The following is a 15036-nucleotide window of genomic DNA, read 5'->3' on the forward strand; positions in this document are numbered from 1 at the left end:
TAAGTACAAAATATTTCTTTCTATGAACCACCAAAAAACTGCTGGATAAAACTAACTATAGAGTCACTAGTAAATCCCAGAGCTTACATTGAGCCCTTGCTTGCCAAAATCTAATTTGTGTCCTAATCAGTAGGTATATAAAGAGATTCAACTTATTTGTTAAAAAAAAATACAAAGCATAAAAATTAGCCACACTCTTTGTCTTGCACAAATTGTGTTTACTCCTGTCCATTGAAAAATATAGTCAGCCTTCAATTCACATGCCAGGTCCTAGTCTTCTGCGATACTACTATTTTAAAATAGGTTTGTAATTAACTCTTTTGTTAGATGTTTGTTTTGAGATTGACTGCATGGCCATAATCATAAGAGAAGTGTCAATGTACTCAAACTGACAAAGGGAGGTGTGGCTTCCATAGGGAGGTGTGGCTTCTATTTGCAATAGACTGCACCACAAACTGTCAGCAGAGAGAGGACTAAGGAAGTTGCCCCAAGGATCTCTGGAATACATCCAGAGGACTTCCAGGATTCGAGTCAGACCAAGGCTGTGTGCACACAGGAAAGCAATAGGGCTCGGATGCTAGATCCCAGCTTAACATGGGCTTGGACCCTCCAGCCCTGCAGAGTGCTGGGACACTAGGTTTGAGCCCTAGGTTAACACATTGGTGTGTAGATGCCAGGGGGTTAGACTTGATCTCGGGCTTACATTGCCCTGTAGACATAGCCTTACTGTCATACATTCAGCATGCCCAATTTATATGCAAGGTATAAGTACTTTTTTTGGGTCTATACAAAACTAATATTTGCATTGTTAATGCTGTATATGAATAATGTAGATAATAGTCTAGTGTAAATGGAAGCTGGATCTCTCTTAAAATATAGAGGGTCAAGTTCCACACACATCCATACTGTATTTGAAAGTCCAAAATAAAGTGATATGGTGAATGCATGGGGCATACAATGTTATACACTTCACTCAATTTTGACTATAATCCTTTTTTAGGTATTAAAATGAAGTAACACATTAATCCTAATGGTTCTGTTTAGTATTTCAGAATCCTTGGAAAAATCATAAAAAGAAATTATAATCAACAGAAGATGGGCCACCTGGTGGTCTAGTGACAGTGCAATACACAGTCATGCAGGGATATGAGCTGGATCCTGAATTGAAGCCTGAGCTCTTGGACCAGCAGAGGCCACACACACATACAGGTCTCGAAAAGGGTGTGTGGGATAGGGGATAAGAAAGACCTGCCATCTTAATTATGTATCCATGCTGGAAGAAAAACAGAAGGCAATGGATGTTGTTTCATTAGGCTGCAACTTTATTCACTTAATATATCTGGCAGTACCCGGCAACAAATTGTACAGTCCAGGTTATCATTTTCTTAATAATTTCCATATAACCTCCAGTCTTGTCCCAGCATTCTAATTGCTGGAACCCTTCCACCCTCCCCTTATATGAGGTGAAAGTGGGGGGAAGGGGCTATAAAACAGTGGGACTCAAACTTTTGTACTGGTGACCCCTTTCACATAGCAAGACTCTGAGTGCGACCCCCCATATAAATTAAAAACACTTTTTTATATATTTAACACTATTATAAATGCTGGAAGCAAAGCGGGGTTTTGGGTGGAGGCTGACATCTCGCGACCCCCCATGTAATAACCTCCTGACCTCCTGAGGAGTCCCGGCACCCAGTTTGAGAGCCCCTGCCGTAAAAGAAGGGGAGTCGGCTCCTCACTGTTCCAGACGTAGGAGCACCAAGCCCGCTTCCTTGGCTTTCTTAAAAGGGCCTAGGAAAAGGAGGAGGGTCAGTTCCCCACTGTAGAAGAAGTAGGAGTCCCCAAGCCCCCTTTACAGGATGCTTTCCTTCCAATCTTTTTCCAAACCACTTTATCTGATAATGGTATCCGTTTCATAATGAGTACCTGCACAGCACATCCGCAATTAGTTTTACTTACTAAGTTGTGACATTATAACCTAACCCCTCTGCTTCACCCCACTGGGTACCAGACCAGTTGTGGAAAAGCAACCCCCACCACCACCTCACTTTAGCCAATCTAGTGCAGAGGGAAAAATTCCTTCCCAGGCCCCAAGGAAAAGGGGAACTACTGTAATGCCCACAGCAAGTCAAGAGGTTTGCTGAGTTCATGGGTGGGTGGGTGCTGTCAGCCATGGCTGTACAGGGAATAAATACCCCTCCCCCACTGCCGCTCTTCCCGTGAGCAGAAAGGGCAGTGCAGTGTCCTTCTCCAAACCTGGCCCTGCTCTCTGCCCTTTTCCTGTCCATCCCTGCAAGCTTCCCCCCTCCACCACACCCATTATAAAGGATTTCTTAAAGGTGCAAGTCCCTTTTTATCCCAGTTAGCCAGCTCCATATGGAAGGTTGTGATGAGCACATTCTCCAGGAACTGCTTTGGCTCACTTAAAGCTAGGCTTTGACAAGTTCTGGAGGAAGCTATATCCAGCACTTTTTGCAAGGCAAGACTCTCTTAGGCACTTTTGAAACTCTCATCCTTTGATACTTAGTGATAGATATCTAAGGGTACGTCTTCACTACCTGCCGTATTGGCGGGTAGCAATCGATTTATCCGGGATCGATATATCGCGTCTCGTTAAGACTTGATACATCGATCCCCGAATGCGCTCACCGTCGACTCCGGAACTCCACCAGAGCGAGTGGGGGTAGCGCAGTCAACGGGGGAGCCGCGGCCGTCGATCCCGCGCCGTGTGGACCCCAGGTAATTCGATCTTAGATACTTCAACTTCAGCTACGCTATTCGCGTAGCTGAAGTTGTGTATCGTAGATCGATCCCCCCCCCAGTGTAGACCAGCCCTTAGAAAGGCTGTGGGGGAATCAATAGATTAAAAAGAAATAAGTAAAATGGGGAAGAACATGAAGAGGACTCCTGGAAAACAGAAATGGAACAGAAGCATTTCTCTGATTTCTCCTAGGAAATGACATAAAAGTTCCCAAAAGTTAAAGCACATTTTCAAGTGTTACTGTACTCTCGAGTTGACATTCTTGTAGTGGGGGCTTGAATAAGTTATAATCAGATGAAAGACAGTTTTCTCCAATCTGATATTAGTGGATCTGTTACGGCACTCATATTAGATCAAGAATTTAACTGCATTACCTTTGTTTTATTGCATTTTACATGCATTTTATACATTGATTTGTGTTATTTATATGCACAAGTAATGATTCTCATACCTCATCAGTTATATCTATTGCTGTTATGTTGAAATACAGCAGCATGCAAATGCACAGGTTAGTGTGTAAAGTTATTATTTTATATGTAGAAAAACTTGCATTTAACTGTAAAGAGAACATGATCTGTAAGTGACATATACATACAGTTTAATTTGGTTTTATGCAGACGTTGCATAGTTCATTATTAGTTTCTAATGAAAGACTGGATGTGTGGTGTCAGTGACCTTGAAGCAGATCAAGTGACAGTGGCAAACAGGAAGATCTGAAGAAGAGGCATAACCTTCAGGGTTGAAAGGTCAGCAAGTACAGCCTGGGAAAAAGAACAAAAAGGATTTGCTAAACTTGAAAATTGAATCAAATTTCTCTGAAGTAGTACCTAAGAAATCAGAAAAAGTTGCGGCAAACTTGACTGCAGAATATATTGACAATAATTACCTTCTAAACTCTATTATATCATATCAGTCTGTGGAGATTCCTTTTCCCCAGATTTTTCAATCTAACATTTCAATGCGCAAAAAAAAAAAAAAAGGTGCACCTATATGTACAGACAGCAAGTAAAGTCACTTTATTTTACCCTTTAGACTTACTTCAAATATAAACCCATGATACCAGGCACAAGAGGTCTAACATTTCAACTTGCTTCTAAAAATAACTGTACATTATGAATCTTTATCCTGTGTCTTGGGTAGCACTTGTAAGATAAGTCTGTGACTTTAATGATGACTTAAAGTGAATCATCATCTGATGGAAGTATATATTTAAAAAATATATAACTAGTCATCACCAACATTCCATAATATAGAATAGAATTTTATCAGCTTCTTGGGGGGGGAAAATTAACAAAAATACTAATTAGTAACAATAACCTTCACTCTGGCCAGTTTTCACATATATAACAAGATGACATTTATGAAGATGAAATTTCAAATTCATTATTTGATAAAAGCAACCTTTTAAAATCTATGTAATATCAAAAGGCATAGAAGCAATTATCTTTTTATATTTATTAATAAAAATGAGTGTACAAACCTCCCCAATTTTTAAGAGTAATATTCTTTAATCATATTAGTAGAATAAATTTAGACCATATACTAAAATAGTGGGGAAAAAACTCATCTCAGATACACAAAGAGCTCAATGAGAGTGTGTTGTTTATAATATTTTACATGCTTTTGTCATGTGCCAAAAAAGGAATTTTATGCACTATATTCTTGTAACTTCCTCTGAGTTTTTACCTAAGATAAGAATTTAAGCAGAGAGCTTTGTATTGCATGCCATGTACTTCTAAAGCTTAAATTGCTCTGGTTGGCAATGCATCAAGAACTATTTCAATCTCCTCTAACTGAAACTTATCCTTACTTCAGCTGCAGCCAGTGATGTCACCTCCATCAGGTTCACTGCTCGGAAAGCAAACACAGCAGCTGCCAGGACTGAAAAAGAATGCACAATATTTAAACTGCTGACCTATTAATTAATTGTTAGAATTAATCTTGATCTAAAATTATTAACACACTCTCTCTCTTTAGCAATCATTCTGTTTTTGAAGGATAGTAAGTAGTGGATTTCAGTGCTCTAGTTCTTACCATGTGGCTACTCCTTCATAAAAATGAATAAGTATGTTACTGTGTTCTTTCGAAAAAGTTGAGTAATATGTTTAAGGTGACTGGGTTTTAACTGTGTGAAAGACATGATTAAAAATAACATTTTAAATTGTTTCTTTTCTAGGCAGAGGATAAACATTTATTTAAATAGCAAAATTTCAATGCATAAAGTGAACAAAGGGCTCATTTATGTTGCTTTTGGGCTGTAAAATTAGTTTCTCTCATAAAGCGAGATATTCTCTCTCTACATATGTCATACAGATGCAAATCTAACTAAAAGGCTAATTGTCTATTCTTAGGGCAAGAGCTTTTTATTTTATTGAGCTTCTGCCCCAGGCTAGCTTCTTGCCTCACACTGTGCCTCTGTAATAATCAGATGTGTGATATTTTCAATTAAAAAAGCAAGCTTTTAAGTCCACTCTAAATTACTTGTGAAATGCTTTGCATGCTTGTTGTGAATATAAAAAGATACAAAATTTATAATTAATTAACTTAATTAATGATGTTACTAAAAAAAGTAAATAAAGTTCACATTTCTAAAGAGCAGGGGTATAGAGTAGTAGAAAATAAGGAGGATTTTTAAGACTCCTATTGATAGTAAAGGAGTCATCTTTTCCTGGGTGGGGGGCAGGGAGAACAACATCTTTTGTATAGCAGTGACAAACTAACGTAAACTAGACTATGCACTACACTATCTTTGGGGCAGGGAACATACAAACCTTCTTTTATGTTCACAAAGCAGCTAGCATGTTATCAATGCTATCAAAAGAAAATACTACTACTAATAATATTGGAGAAGTAGTCACAATAAAACCATTTAACTCACTGACAATTCCTGTAAGAACTGGAAAATGCATGAATTACTGCTTTACCTATTTAATATATATTGACTTTCAGCAAATCTATTTTCAGCAGTCACATAAAAGGAATTGAATTTTCCTCTCTTGGTAACATCTGTTTTCATTTGGCATGTATTATCTTTAAAATTATTGACAAATAAAATTTTCCATTACCAGCGAGAATTTCTAGAGAATTGTATCCTAGGATTCTGTCCCACAAAAGAAGAAGTTGGTCTGTAGCTAAGTAACCAGAGAATGCTCGTACCATCCATTTAAATGATATTCGTAGTCTGTAAACAATTGGAAAACAAGAAAGTATTATATTTCTCTCACAAATTACAGATACACCATTTCAAAAAGAATTCCATGACCTGCAAGTCTTTGTATTTATTATTATTATTAATATTTACGCTGCAGTAGTGTCCTGAAACCCTAATCAAGACTTGTAGGGAAACGTTCAGTATCTTCTATGACTGGGCTCCAAATCAATTTTATTAATATAAAATTTCCTAATCCACGAAACCCACTGAAAGGGTTCTAAGTCACCTCCACCCAAAGCCCTAAAACCAAAGACACCCATCCTGGAGGAACCAACTAGGGGTGTGTGCTCTTCTTGACCTGCTGCTCACAAACAGGGAAGAATTAGTAGGGGAAGTAGAAGTGGGTGGCAACCTGGGCAGCAGTGACCATGAGATGGTCAAGTTCAGGATCCTGACAAAAGGAAGAAAGGAGAGCAGCAGAATACGGCCCTGGACTTCAGAAAAGCAGACTGACTCCCTCAGGGAACTGATGGGCAGGATCCCCTGGGAGGCTAATATGAGGGGGAAAGGAGCACAGGAGGTCTGGCTGTATTTTAAAGAAGCCTTGTTGAGGGCGCAGGAACAAACCATCCCGATGTGTAGAAAGAAGAGCAAAATATGGCAGGTGACCAGCTTGGCTTAACAGAGAAATCTTCTGTGAGCTTAAACACAAAAAGGAAGCTCGAGCATGCAGGGGTGTAATCAGGAAGGCCAAAGCACAATTGGAGTTGCAGCTAACAAGGGATGTGAAGGATAACAATGAAGGGTTTCTACAGGTATGTTAGCAACAAGAAGGTGGTCAGGGAAAGTGTGGGACCCTTATTGAATGGGGAAGGCAACCTAGTGACAGATGATGTGGAAAAAGCTGAAGTACTAAATGCTTTTTTTGCCTCCATCTTCACACACAAGGTCAGCTCCCAGACTGCTGCACTGGTGAGCAGCCCTCAGTTGTGATAAAACAGGTTAAGGACTATTTAGAAAAGCTGGATGAGCACAAGTCCATGGGGCCAGATGCAATGCATCCGAGGCTGCTGAGGGAGTTGGCTGATGTGATTGCAGAGCCATTGGCCATTATCTTTGAAAACTCGTGGCGATCGGGGAAGGTCCCAGATGATTGGAAAAAAGGCAAATATAGTGCCCATCTTTTAAAAAGGGAAGAAGGAGAATCCGGGGAACTACAGACCGGTCAGCCTCACCTGAGTCCCCTGAAAAATCATGGAGCAGGTCCTCAAGAAATCCATTTTGAAGTACTTGGAGGGAAGGAAGGTGATCAGGAACAGTCAACATGGATTCACCAAGGGCAAGTCATGCCTGACCAACCTGATTGCCTTCTATGATGAGATAATGGGCTCTGTGGATATGGGGAAAGCAGTGGACGTGATATACCTTGACTTTAGCAAAGCTTTTGATACGGTCTCCCAGCAAGTTAAAGAAGTATGGATTGGATGAATGGACTATAAGGTGGATAGAAAGCTGGCTAGATTGTCGGACTCAATGGGTAGTGATCAACGGCTCGATGTTTAGTTGGCAGCAGGTATCAAGCGGAGTGCCCCAGGGGTCAGTTTTGTTCAACATCTTCATTAATGATCTGGATGATAGGCAGGATTGCACCCTCAGCAAGTTTGTGGATGACACTAAGCTGGGGGGAGAGGTAGATATGCTGGAGGGTAGGAATAGGGTCCAGAGTGACCTAGACAAATTGGAGGATTGGGCCAAAAGAAATCTGATGAGGTTCAACAAGGACAAGTGCAGAGTCCTGCACTTAGGAAGGAAGAATCCTATGCACTGCTACAGGCTGGGGACCGACTAAACAGCAGTTCTGCAGAAAAGGACCTGGGGATTATAGTGGACAAGAAGCTGCATATGAGTCAACAGTGTGCCCTTGTTGCCAAGAAGGCTAACGGCATATTGGGCTGCATTAGTAGGAGCATTGCCAGCAGATCGAGGTAAGTGATTATTCCCCTCTATTCGGCACTGGTGAGGCCACATCTGGAGTACTGTGTCCAGTTTTGGCCCCCCACTACAGAAAGGATGTGGACAAATTAGAGAGAGTCCAGCGGAGGGCAATGAAAATGATTAGGTTGCTGGGGCACATGACTTATGAGGAGAGGTTGAGGTAACTTTGCTTATTTAGTCTGCAGAAGAGAAGAGTGAGGGGGGATTTGATAGCAGCCTTCAACTACCTGAAGCGGGGTTCCAAAGAGGATGGAGCTAGGCTGTTCTCAGTGGTGGCATATGACAGAACAAGGTGCAATGGTCTCAAGTTGCAATGGGGGAGGTCTAGGTTGGATATTAGGAAAAACTATTTCACTAGGAGGGTGGTGAAGCACTGGAATGGGTTACCTAGGGAGGTGGTGGACTCTCCATTGATAGAGGTTTTTAAGGCCTGGCTTGACAAAGCCCTGGCTGGGATGATTTAGTTGGTGTTGGTCCTGCTTTGAGCAAGGAGTTGGACTAGATGTCCTCCTGAGGTCTCTTCCAACCCTAAAGTTCTATGATTCTAGTAATTCGCTTCTTAAAAATCTGGGGAAAAGCTATCATTATTTATACTACAGTATCATCTACAGGGGAACCAGGTTGGGGCCCCATTATAATAGGTGTTATACAAACATTACAGGAAATGACTGTCTCTGGCTCCAAGTGTTTATGCTGGTAAGTGCCATATCATAGAACCATAGAAATGTAGGGCTGGAAAGGACCTAGAGACGTCATCTAGTCCAGCCCTCTGTACTGAGGCAGGACTAAGTACACCTAGACCATCCCTGACAGGTGTTTGTTCTTGCTGTTCTTAAAACCCCCCAATGATGGGGATTCTGCAACCCCCCCTTGGAAGTCTATTCTAGAGCTTAACTACCCCTATTGTTTGAGAAGTTTTTCCTAATATCTAACCTAAATCTCCCTTGCTGCAGATTAAGCCCCTTTACTTCTTGTCCTACCTTGGACATGGAGAACAATTGATCACTGTCTTCTTTACAACAGCCCTTAACATATTTGAAGACTTAACTGGTCCCTGCCAGTCTTCTTTTCTCAAGACTAAACACAGCTTTTTAAAAAAACCTTTCATTATATGTCAGGTTTTTCTAAAACAATTAATATTTTTATTGCTCTCCTTTGTACTTTCCAATTTGTCCACATCTTTCTTAAAGAGTGGCACCCAGGATTAGACACAGTACTGGAGCTAGAGGCCTCACTGGTGCCGAGCAGAACTGGACAATTACCTCCCACTTCTTACGTATCACACGCATGTTAATATACCCCAGAATGATATTAGCCTTTTTAGTCACACGACTCATACTCAATTTATGATCCACTATAACCTTAGATCCTTTTCAGCAGTACTACTACCTACCCAGTTATTCTGCATTTTGTAGTTGTGCATTTGATTTTTTTTCTTCCTAAGTGTACTATTTTGCATTTGTCTTTATTGAATTTCATCTTGTTTTCTTCAGACCAATTCTCCAAGTGTCAAGATCATTTTGAATTCTAATCCTGTCCTCCAATGTGCTAGCAACCCCTCCCAATTTGGTGTCATCTGCACATTTTATAAGCATACTCTTCACTCCATTATTCAACTCATTAATGAAAATATTGAATAGTACTGGACCTAGGACAGCCCCCTACGTGACCTCCTGGATGTGTCCTCCCAGTTTGGCATCAAGCCACTGATAACTACTCTTTGATAACAACTTTCAACCAGTTGTGCATCCATCTTCTAGTAATTTCATCTAGACAACTTCCCCTCTATTCACTAGGCTGTCAAAGAAGGAAATTAGATTGGTTTGGCATGATTTGTTCTTGACAAATTCATAATGGCTATTCCTTATAAGTCTATTATCCTCTAGTTGCTTACAAATTGATGGTTTAATAATTTGTTCCAGTATCTTTCCAGGTATTGAAGTTAGACTGACTGATCTACAATTCCCTGGAGTCTGGTTTTTTCCCCTTTTTAAAGGCAGGTACTGTATTTGCCCTTCTCCAGTCCTCTGGGACCTCACCCATCCTCTACAAGTTCTCAAAGGTAATTGATAACAGTTTCCAAGTTTGCTAAGCTAGCTCCTTAAGATGAAGTTCACCAGGCCCCGCCAACATGAATACATCTAACTTATATAAATACTCTTTAATTGTCCTTTCCCTATTTTGGTTTGTGTTCCTTTCCTGCTTGTTGTTCATATTTATTATATTGAATATCTGGTCACCATTAACCTTTTTAGTGAAGACTGAAGCAAAACTCCTCAATCTTCTTGATGTTGTCTGGTATTAGCTCTCCTTCCCTGCTAAACAGAGAACCATTTTCCTTCATCCTACACTTTCCTTTTGCTCCTGGTGTACTTACAGAACCTCTTCTTATTTCCTTTTATGTTCCTTGCTAAGTGTAATTCATTTTGTGACTTTGCCTTTCTGATTTTGTCCCTACATGCCTGTGGTATTCTTTTGTAGTCAACCTTAGCAATTAGTCCATATTTCCATTTTGTTGCAGGACTCCTTTTCTGATTTTCAGGTCATAAAAGAGCTCCTGATGGAGCCATATGGGCCTCTGACAATTCTTCCCATCTTTCCTTTGCATTAGGATAATTCACTGTTGCTCTTTTAATATTCTCTCTTTGAGAAGCTGGCAGATCGGTATCACACTGTAATCCAACCATCAGTTCCCCAAGAAATAAACTGAGACAGTCCTAGCAGATCTGGCATGAATTATTGAAATCTGTTTGGAAATCAGATCCTGATTTCAGTGAGTTGGTTCCTATGAGTTCATTTTTCAGTAATTCAATCAAAAATGTAATATAAAGAAAGCAGAAGTCTGTTTAATATCCAATCTTAATTGTAGAATCTGGCCTCTGGGTAAAATCACACATTGAGAATTTGGCATTTATATACAAAGCAGAAAAGATCTTAAGGATTTTCCTGATATACTATCTACCCTGTAGGCCAGGGAAATTCTTGTGAAGTTCCTTTTGGCTGCAATACTGGAATTCCTATGAGTTCTTATTCTCAGGGGTTTTATTGTTTGGGCATACCTTAAAACAAATTGTTTGTTTAAGGTATGCCCAAACAAAGCAAATATGCTCACCCTTCAATTGTCAAAGAGGGAAGTACAGTGCTTCATGCTGGAATTTAAAAAGATGCAAGCCCATTTTCTATTTTATGACCTGTAGGGGAAGACTTTCAAAAGCACACATGGAATTTAGGCAACCCACTCCAATTGACTTTCAATGTATGTTGGACACTTAACTGACCTTTGGGCTGTTAAAAATCTCCCCATAATTGTTAAGTTACAATATCACACAACAGCATTTCTAGAACAACATGAGTTACAGTTATTGTCATGAATAAGTGGTGAAACAGGGAAAAAGTACTTACGGTTGCGCCCCAATTTCTCGAAGATGATAGAAGAGCTGAGGGAGATGGGTTTGAAGAAGTGTCTCAAACAGTAAACATAGTGACACGATGCCCTAGCAAAACAACAACACCACACCCTGAAAACATATATTCACTATTACTCATATATTCAAATTTAAATATTAATATAGTTTTAATTTAAGCATTAAGACAAACCATTAATACATCAGTGATACACAACTAGAGTAACGTGAGCAAACCAGATACCTTCAACCTCTAAGGCCTTGATCCTACAAGCACTTCCACTCCTGAGTAACTGTATATATAATGAGTAGTCACATTCAACTCCAAGTCACTCATGTGTAATATCTGTAGGGTTAAGGTCTAAAGGCCAGATTTTTATAAGTGTATGGACACTGAAAGATACGGATAGGTGCCTAAGCAGGATTTTCAAAAGCACTTAAATGACTACGTCCCATTGACTTCAATAGTAGTTAGGTGACTAGGTACTTTTGAAAATCCCACTTAGGCACTTATCTGTATTTTAGGTGCCTAAATATCTTTTTAAAAATCTGTCTCTAAGTCTATTAAAGACCCAGTAGTACACAACCTATGTGGTCTTAGTTTTAGTCTGATAAAATAGACTCCAGTTACACTACACCTGGTCACTGACAAAAACAGGGCTTTTTGAATTATCTTTTATAATTAGAAAAAGTGACAAATCAAATTATTACAAACAAGGACAAGTTAAGTGATCTAAACTGTGGAATAACATTTAAAAATTTTCCCCTTTTTAAAAATTCCTTTTAAAAATCATGAAACTAGCCTACATTCCCATACACTGGGGTACTATGCTGCTAATATCCCAAAGCATAGGCCCAATCGTGTAAATGTTTGTTTGTTACTAAACAGAATATCTACCACTGTGATGTTTGTTTATTTATTTGACCATCAATGTGACTATTCACAGTACTAACTGGTATTCCCAAGAGTAAGCATTTGCAGGATCAGCTCTAAGTCACTTTTTAACAAAATCTGTATTACAATGTATCAGAGGGGTAGCCGTGTTAGTCTGAATCTGTAAAAAGCAACAGAGGGTCCTGTGGCACCTTTAAGACTAACAGAAGTATTGGGAGCATAAGCTTTCGTGGGTAAGAACCTCACTTCTTCAGATGCACTCTTGCATCTGAAGAAGTGAGGTTCTTACCCACGAAAGCTTATGCTCCCAATACTTCTGTTAGTCTTAAAGGTGCCACAGGACCCTCTGTTGCTGTATTACAATGGACTCTTAATGGCCCTCATATTTTAATTTTATTGGACATTCTTCTGTGCTGTTCACATAATTCATAATACATTGTTACATAATTGGAAATATGATTGGTCTCTTCATTTATAAAATCTCTTAATGGAAAAAACACTTGTCAGTTTAAAACGTTTTCTATAGCTTATGTAGGGCAAGAAGAACATGTAATCATGGGAATTTTCAAAATTGTATGCTTAGCTAAATGAATACCATTTTCTTTTAAATAAAAGTATTTTATCAAAATGTAATTAACAACCAGATTTTATACGAAATAGAAAAGAAAAATGTTATACTTTAATAGTTAATACTGTGAGCAGCATAAACAAAAAATAAGGCAATCAAAACTTTCAAAAATTCACTTGAATTTGTATAAACAACTTTGCATGCACAAACACTTGCACATGCAAGTGATAGAATTAACACAAATTCCATCACCTGCATATGATAGTGCTTAAAAAAGTGCATTCAAGTATGTTTATACACAAAGATGCATGAGTAAAAAGGGGCTAAGTTGAGACCCCTTTGAAAATGACTAGTAATGACTAAACCTATAAACTATAAGACTCTTATGAGAACTGAGCATTAATAATAGAGGTATCCAATATAATTATAGTACAGAGTAACTCAAAGAACATTGCAGTCCATCATCTACTACCTCTGAATCACACACACAACTAACTGGCCTCATTCAGGAAGGCACTTAAACACATCCATAAGTGCTGTTCTGAATTGAGGCCTATATTATATAAAAGCTTTGGCTCCCCCCAAAGCCTGACAGCATGACCACTGTATTATTAAATATGTCTTTGCGAGATAATTGTACTATTATTGAGGTATAAATTATAGGATTTCAAATAAAGTTGTATAATGTTACTTCAGCCGTGTGTGGCATTTTTATCATAGTTAAAGAGATATAACTCAGCCATGTACACTTAAGAAAATAAAATCATGCTACTATGCATTATTGTTCAATAACAAATAGAAATATAGACTGATTGGGTGTTATTTCCTAATGAACTTACAGAAGGATGAGAAGAGATGGAATGGAGTCTGAAGAAAAAACGCACATACATCTCACGGAATATCTGATACAATTTGGAAGGTTCATGGTACAGAAAACAAAGTGGAGCAACTGAAATGATAAAAGAATTTAATTGACTCAATACTGTAAACTGTTAAAATAGTTCAATGAGCAAGTGCATGAAGTAGGAGGAAAAACGAGCCAATAATCTCTTTAGAATAATAAATTTATAAATTAGTTCTGATTTATTTAGAAAGGTATATTTATTTTTAATATTAGATCCTATAATTAAAAGAAATGACAAGCAAAGGTGAATGTTGTAGCCCATGTTACAACCCTATAGATTTCAAGAGGCAGAATGAACTGGATCCTGCCTATTCCATAGACCCGGCCCTGCATGAGCATCAAAAATATGTTTTGAGGATGGATGGTCCAGTAGTTCGGGTGCTAGATTGAGACTCAGGAGACCTGGATTCAATTTCGTACTCCACAACAGACTTCCTGTGTATGCTGGAAAGTTACTTTGTCTCTCTGGGACTCAGTTCCCCATCTGTAAAATGGGAATAATAGCACTTCCCTACCTCACAGGGATGCTGTGAGGGTAAATGCACAAAAGACAATGAGGTACTCAGATACTTCAGTAATCAAGACCATGTAAGTATAATCAGTCAAAGGATATATGGACAGTTGCATACTCATTCTAAGATCTGGATGAAAATTTACATTTACTGGGCAACCATTATGAAGTCCTTTAAATATTAGCTGATTCAAAAAATTGCTATCTAATTAAACTAAGCTGGGTGGATTTCTAAAGGGTTGTTTCAACTCTAAACATTAAGTCATTTTAAGAGCCAGTTTTTAAAACAGACCTCCAGTCAGGTAGAGAAAGTGAAGGACTCCTGGCTGTGACTTCAACATTATCAACTGTGAGGAGGTTAGGAGGAGTTTGTAACCAAGCACTTAGAAGACCCAGATTCTCTATGCCAACCAGGGTTCAAACTGGATTCCATACTCAAGTGACACTCCATCTTTTGTAGCTCAAACAGTGAAGAGAATAATGATTAAATCTGTATTGTTAATGGTAGGGAATGCAAGTTACTAATTAGGAGTAGTACCTCTCGTGCTTCTCTCCCATTCTGACTTCCCAGGCTACCTATGCTCTTCACAACAGAAAAGCTATTGAAAGTTATCAGAAAAAGCAAAAACTTAACTAAACAAAAACATTCCATCATCATCTGAGGCAGGACCAGTTTTAATTAGTACATTTGTACCAGCTGCCTTGTCAGTTCTGAGTGCTAAAGGATTTTTCACAAAATACAGAATTCATGTGTTTCTGGAATTCTTGTTGGCATAATGACATGTTCATTTAATCTAAACTTTTTTTTTTAAAATCAGGATTTCCAGAGAAGACATACTAATGCAGT

At 38.8% G+C, this 15036-nt stretch overlaps 1 protein-coding gene across 2 annotated transcripts in view; it reads right to left on the reverse strand.

The window, feature by feature from the left end:
• Positions 1-3197: 3197 nt before the first annotated feature.
• The window catches only part of TBC1D19 (TBC1 domain family member 19), a 107946-nt gene continuing 96107 nt past the window's right edge, over positions 3198-15036 (reverse strand). For both annotated transcript variants that reach the window (XM_065405189.1, XM_065405188.1), the window contains 5 exons: positions 13614-13723; positions 11310-11401; positions 5827-5942; positions 4572-4642; positions 3198-3522 (listed from right to left, as the gene is read on the reverse strand). In XM_065405189.1, coding sequence (XP_065261261.1) covers positions 3448-3522; positions 4572-4642; positions 5827-5942; positions 11310-11401; positions 13614-13723 — 464 coding nt within the window. In that variant the 3' untranslated portion in view covers positions 3198-3447. The remainder of the gene's footprint in view (positions 3523-4571; positions 4643-5826; positions 5943-11309; positions 11402-13613; positions 13724-15036) is intronic.

This window comes from Emys orbicularis, chromosome 5 (assembly GCF_028017835.1).
Source record: "Emys orbicularis isolate rEmyOrb1 chromosome 5, rEmyOrb1.hap1, whole genome shotgun sequence".
Taxonomy (NCBI): Eukaryota; Metazoa; Chordata; order Testudines; family Emydidae; genus Emys; species Emys orbicularis.